Here is a 7,006-nt window from a genome sequence, read left to right as displayed (position 1 = left end):
GATGATACGATGTATATGGAGGTTGGTGGGGTGGTAGGTGAGGACCAGTGGTGTTCTGTCCTGGTAGCGATTGGAGGGGCGGGGCTCAAGGGCGGAGAGGCGGGAAGTGGAGGAGATGCGGTGGAGAGCATCGTCGATCACGTCTGGGGGAAAATTGCGGTCTTTGAAGAAGGAGGCCATCTGGGTTGTTCGGTATTGGAACTGGTCCTCCTGGGAGCAGATGCAGCAGAGACGAAGGAATTGGGAATATGGGATGGTGTTTTTACAGGGGGCAGGGTGGGAGGAGGTGTAGTTTAGGTAGCTGTGGGAGTCGGTCGGTTTATAGTAAATGTATCTAGTCTAGTAGCCTGTTTCTCAGTATTCTCCTCGACACCATTGTCTTTTTCCAGTGTGAATATTGATAAAAAATATTCATTTTTCTCCTCTCTCCTCGGACGTCACGCACAACTTCCCACGACTGTCCTTGATCAGCCCTAATCTTTCTCTTGTCATTCTTTCATTCCTGATATACCTACAGTAAGCCTTAGTGTTTTCCTTTATCCTATCTGCCAATGACTTCTTATGTCACCTCCAGGCTCTTCTCAGCTCTCTCAGGTCTTTCCTGACTAACCTGTAATTCTCAAGTGCCCTGAGCCTTCACGTCTCATCCTAACATAAGCCTAACATTGTGTGGAGCCGCAGAAAATGCGGGGGGGGGGGGGGAATACTAAACAATATTTTGCATCAGTATTTACTGTGGAAAAGGATATGGAAGATATAGACTGTAGGGAAATAGATAGTGACACCTTGCAAAATGTCCATATTACAAAGGAGGAAGTGCTGCATAACTTGAAATGCATAAAGGTGGATAAATCCCCAGGACCTGATCAGGTGTACCGTAGAACTCTGTGGGAAGCTAGAGAAGTGATTGCTGGGCTTCTTGCTGAGATATTTGTATCATCTATAGTCACAGGTGAGGTGCCAGAAGACTGGAGGTTGGCTAACGTGGTCCCATTGTTTAAGAAGACCAACATCATCCCTGTACCTAAGAAAGCTCATGCAGCATGTCTCAATGACTACTGTCCATTGGCCCTACCTTCTGTGGTCATGAAGTGCTTTGAAAGGCTGGTCATGGCATTAATTAACTCCAGCCTCCCCATTACTCTTGACCTACACCAATTTGTCTATCGGACTAACAAATCCACGTCAGATGCAATGTCACTTGCCCTTAACTCCTCCCTAGAACATCTTGACACCAAGAACAGCGACATAAGAAACCTACTCATTGACTACAGTTATCCCCTTGAGACCGATTACTAAATTTAGTGATCTCAGACGAAGCCCCACTCTCTGCAATCCTCAGTTTCCTGACCAATAGGCCACAATCAGTGAAGATTGGAGACAATATTTCATTGTCACTAACACTCAACACTGGAGCCCCCCAGGGATGTGTATTCAGCCCCCTACTTTACTCACTGTATACCCATGACTGCATTGTCAAATACCAGACTAATGCCATTTACAAGTTTACTGATGACACAATCATAGTCGGTTGAATCTCAGATGGCGATGAACGAGACTATAGACGGGAGATGGAAGACCTGGAAAAATGGTGCACTGAGAACAACCTAGCTCTTAATGTCAGCAAAACCAAGGAACTCATTATTGACCTTCGGCAGGATGTTTCTCATGCCTCCCCCTACATATTAACAGCACAGAGGTGGAACGAGAGGAGAGTGTCAAGCTCCTGGGAGTAGGCATCCACAACAAGCTTTCTTGGACTCTTCATGTGGACGCACTGGTTACAAAGGCCCAACAACGTCTCTTCTTTCTCAGGCAGCTGAGGAAATTTGGCATGACTACAAATACCCTTGCCAACTTTTATAGGTGCGCCATCGAGAGTATTCTGTCTGGATGTATCACTACCTGGTATGGTAACTATACCATTCAAGATCGGAGACGGTTACAGAGAGTGGTGAACTCGGCCCAGACAATCACAAAGGCCAATCTCCCATCTATAGAATCCATCTACCAGGCCCGCTGTCAAGGAAAGGCCGCCAGCAATCTCAAAGATCCATCCCACCCTGGCAATGTTTTTCTACAACCTCTACCATCGGGGAGAAGATACAGAAGCCTGAACACATGCACAAGCCAGTTTCGAAACAATTTCTACCCTACTGTTGTTAGAATACTGAATGGACTCACAAATTCTTAACATTCACCTGTATCTGTGTTTTCGTTTTTAACCGCTGTTTACCTATTATTTACTTATCTATGCTACTTAACTCTGTGATCTGCCTGTATTGCTCGCAAAACAAAGCTATTCACTGTGCCTCAGTACACGTGACAATAAATTCATTCAATTCAATTCAATCCAAGGAGCAGGAGAATTAATGTTTCAGGCATAAACCCTCCAACATTAATCATGAAGAGCTTAATCTTGAAATGTCGACTCTCCTGTTCCCTGGATACTGCCTGACCTGCTGTGCTTTTCCAGCACCACTCTGATTCTATGACCAGGGAGCTCGTAACCAGGGGTTACAGTAAATGTAATACAGCGCAGACCATTAGAACTGAGATGAGGAGAAATATCTTCACTCAGTAATTGGTGAACCTATAGAATTCACTTGCACAGACAGTCGTTGATTTGATAACATTGAATGTTTTCAAGGAATTTGATATCATTCTTAGAGCTAAAGGGATCAAAGGGTATGAGGAGAAAATGGGAACATTGGACTGAGTTGGATGATCAGCCATGATTATATTGAATAGAGGAGATTTGATGGACTGAAAGGCCTACCCCATTCCTATATCCTATGCTCCACTGATTCCAAAAGTTCAAATGTATGACATTCAGTGTTTCTCCTTTCTCTCATCTGCTTGTCAACTCCTGGAAGAATTCTCATTAATTTGTCAGGTATGACTTCCTCTTCATGAAGCCATGCTTCTCTCCCTCAATCAGCTTGCGTATTTTTAAACGACCTGGTACTACATCATTTATAATCATCTCTAACATTTTCTTAATAACAATCCTGAAACTAACTGGCTGATTGGTACCTGTTTTCTGTCTGCCACACTTTTTAAATAAAGATGATACATTGGCCTTTTTTTCCAATCTTCAGAGACTATTCCAGAATCTAAGGACTTATGAAAGATTACTGCCAGTGCATCCGTTCTTTCTGTAGCTACATTGTTAATTCAAAGTTTGGGTGAAGATTTGTAGCTCGGGTGCTCGTTGTTGTGGTTCTGTTCACCGAGCTGGAAATTTTTGTTGCAAACGTTTCATCCCCTGGCTAGGTGACATCCTCAGTGCTTGGGAGCCTCCTGTAAAGCGCTTCTGTGGTGTTTCCTCCGGCATTTATAGTGGCCTGTCCCTGCCGCTTCCGGTTGTCAGTTTCAGCTGTCCGCTGTGGTGGCCGGTATATTGGGTACAGGTCGATGTGTTTGTTGATGGAGTTTGTGGATGAGTGCCTATCCCTAGTAGCCACACACACAGACGACAAGCAACATGAATTCGACTGGGACAACACTACCATTATAGGGCAAGCCAAACAAAGAACAGCCAGGGAATTCCTAGAAGCATGGCACGCATCCACAAACTCCAACAACAAACACATAGACCTGGACCCAATATACCAGCCAGTTGTCTTTCTCTTAGGCATCTGTTGATGGAATTGCGCAGGTATCCGTTTTTGACGAATACCTTGTACAGGTGTTCCTCTTCCTCTTTTTGCAGTTCTGGTGTGCTGCAGTGTGTTGTGGCCCTTTTGAATAGTGTCTTGATGCAACTTCGTTTGTGTGTGTTGGGGTGGTTGCTTTCATAGTTCAGGACTTGGTCTGTGTGTGTGGCTTTCCTGGATACCTTTGTGGGGAATTCTCCGTTCGGTGTTCTCTGAACCATCACGTCTAGGAATGGGAGTTGGTTATCCTTTTCTTCTTCTCTCGTGAATCGGATTCCTGTTAGTGTGGCGTTGATGATCCGATGTGTTTTCTCTATTTCTGTGTTTTTAATGATTACAAAGGTGTCATCAACAATCTTGATCAGAGTTTGGGTTGAATTTGTGGTAAGACTGTTTGTTCTAACCTTTGCATTACTGCTTCTGCTTTGAGTCCAGAGATCGGTGAGCCCTAACGTAACGGCACTGTTCACCTCTATTGACAAAACCCTAGCCAGAGAAACAATAGCCAACCTGCTGGACATACAGAACAGACAACAGGACGTGGAACCTATCAACAAAGACGGCATACTTAAACTACTGGACTTGTGCCTCACAACACACTTCACATTCAACAACCAGATATACGAACAAATCAACGGAACATCCATGAGCTCACCAATCTCTGGACTCATGGAAGAAGCGGGGAATGGGAACATTTGTGTCAGTGATTTCAATTGTTGTGAATGACCACAATGCTGTATTTAATATCATTGTCATTCTACCCTGCCTGATAGGAAGGAGAGACTGAACAGAGATTTAGCAGAGAAAGGTGAACCTGTATGGGAACAGAGTCTTCATACTCACCAGGTCGACTGTGTTGGCAATGTCAATCATTCTTCGCACTACAGCTCCTCGATTACTGTCCATATTCTGATACTGGAAGGAAACAGAAGGGTTGGTGCTGATTCAGTGAATCAAACAGATCAATTCAGACTCCCCATGATCACACACCCTCCACTGCTCTCCAAACACTCCCCAAAGTTGTGTGGAGTCCTCATCATCCTTTCTGGCTTCTTCACAGTGGGAGGGTTAGAGAGCACAGGCTGAGGCCATTCACCTAACCTGCCAGTGCTATACCTGTGGAGGAGCTCTCCTGTTAATATCACTTTCCTGCTCTGCCCCCATAGCCTGACATTGTTTCCTCCCCCTCACATATCTGTTCAGCCCTTCTTTTGAAAGGTATTTTGAAACTGTAACCACATTCATGGCTACGGGAAATTGGGAGTAGTTCAGGTAATATTGTGTATTTTAGTGATGCAGATTTGATGGGCTGAAAGGCCTCTTCTCTACTACACCCTTTCAGACACTTCACATACAAGCAAAAAGCAATCGAGACTGAGATTGCCATGAAAGGGGAATGCCTGAACTTCCTAATTCGGGTAATTACCAATGCTGAAACAAGAGTATCAGGAGACAGAAAGCTGTCAAGATGAGCTGCTGCTGACTGAGTACATGAGCTCTGTATCCTGACAAGTGGAGATGGTACAGGGAATGGATGAAAATTAATTGGCAGAATAGACTGGAGAGGTTGGCTCCTCAGTGAGTGGATACATACCCTACACTTTTTTATCTGGCTTTGCATCACAGGTTGCTGAAGGAAATGAATATGCTCGCAGTGGAAGGCCTTGGCATGATGTTTCAATCTGGCCCAGATTCCTCAGAAGAGTTCAGTGGTTTGGACAGAGCCAAATGTGACAATAACTCTCAAGCAAAGGGTAAGAACTGTCTTTATTAACACAGGCCAGTCGGTTAATGTCAGTTTAAAGTACAATAATAAGGGAAAATAAATGAAGAGAACCAGACATTTCTTAGTCAGTTACAGAATACACAGGCATTGTCCAGAAAATCCTTTATGTGCCGAAAGTGGCAATGATGTAAACCTCTCTGCTAATGAGTTTCGTAGAAATGGGAATGGGGAAGGTGATACTTTTTAAAGGAAAGTGAATGGTCACAGTTAAAAATAAAGATATGTGGTCAGGGGATAGATTGAGGGAACAAGACTGTTCACATTTCTTGACAAAGAGACTCTTGAGGCTGAATGGCCATTTCTGTGTCAACAACTTAATGAATTTTACTCTAATGGTGAAGCCTCTCATCAATGAAACTTTTCCTCCTTATTGTCACTAACAATATTATTCTTTATTCTGAACATCTTCATGAAATGATTGTTGATTAAATAAAATTGAAAATGTGCAACAGGAAGAGTAGAAGTTAAACACAATCCTGATCCTGCAGGAGGAGACTTTACCCACCAGGTTCTGATCTGTCACAAGCACCAGCTCGACATATCTTGTCTCTGACAGCACATCCCTTCCCATCTGGAGAAAGAGAAAATCTCTGTCAGTTTAAAGTGAAACGATACAGTGAGCTCTGAATGAGCCAGTATCGGTTACAGGCCGATTCACATGACTTGTCCCTTTTCTCATAGGCCCGAGTATTTTGTCCTGTCCACTACCTTTATTTCCTCAGAATGATCCTCAGTTTAAAATTAAGAGTGGTCTATTAATTGACTTGTTCAGCCCTTCTTTTGAAAGGTATTTTGAATCTGTAACCGGGATCAAGGCCACAGGAAATTGCAAATAATGCAGGTAATATTGTATATTTGAGTGATGTAGATTTGATGGGCTGAAAGGCCTCTTCTATACTGCACCCTTTCAGACACTTCACATACAAACACAAAGCATTCGAGAGCGAGACCTTCTTTAACATTCTCCCTTTCCCAACCCGCTCTCCTTTTCCCTTTCAGTAACAGTTGCCTCCAGCCCAGAAAACACAAGCTCACAGATTAATTTGCAGATCAAATCTGTGGGCCATCATGAGGTAGGTGTGGCCCAGATCTGCATACATCAGTGGATTGGAAATGGAAGAACATTGAGAACTAGGAGCCATGCATTTAAGGCTGAGACAAGGGGCAGAATCTTACAGCTCTCTGAGTGATGTGAGTAATCAAGATGAATGGCAGAATTAGGTGACCACTGCAGTGTGGCCTGTCTCAACATCAGGAACAACATGCACCAGCATTGATGCTCTTCAAAAGCAACATTGCAAGGTTCTCACTAGGCAGCAGCAATATGCAAACTGACAGTTATTATTGCTTGTTAAATGCCTTTGTTTTATTTTCTCACTGGACATGGGTGTCACTGGCTGGGCCAGCATTTATTGCCCATCCCAAGTTGCTTTTGAGAAAGTGATGGTGAGCTGCCTTCTTGAACCTGTGGTCAGACATCCAGCAGCAGAAATTGCTATGAAACTGGTTAAGAGTCATAGAGTCAAAGATCATACAACAGTACAGCATAGGAACCGGCCCT

The 7,006-nt window shown here is 43.8% G+C and overlaps 1 protein-coding gene across 1 annotated transcript in view; it reads right to left on the bottom strand.

Moving 5' to 3' along the window:
- The window catches only part of LOC122546170 (disintegrin and metalloproteinase domain-containing protein 12-like), a 48,464-nt gene extending 42,445 nt beyond the window's left edge, over positions 1–6,019 (bottom strand). The window contains exons 1-2 of the mRNA XM_043687062.1: positions 5,951–6,019; positions 4,503–4,574 (exon numbers count right to left, since the gene is read on the bottom strand). Coding sequence (XP_043542997.1) covers positions 4,503–4,574; positions 5,951–6,016 — 138 coding nt within the window. The 5' untranslated portion in view covers positions 6,017–6,019. The remainder of the gene's footprint in view (positions 1–4,502; positions 4,575–5,950) is intronic.
- Between the last annotated feature and the right edge of the window lie 987 nt (positions 6,020–7,006).

The sequence above is a fragment of the Chiloscyllium plagiosum genome, chromosome 1 (genome assembly GCF_004010195.1).
Source record: "Chiloscyllium plagiosum isolate BGI_BamShark_2017 chromosome 1, ASM401019v2, whole genome shotgun sequence".
Lineage (NCBI taxonomy): Eukaryota > Metazoa > Chordata > Chondrichthyes > Orectolobiformes > Hemiscylliidae > Chiloscyllium > Chiloscyllium plagiosum.
Note: the sequence above shows the minus strand (reverse complement) of the source record. Positions and strands in the feature narration are given on the sequence as shown.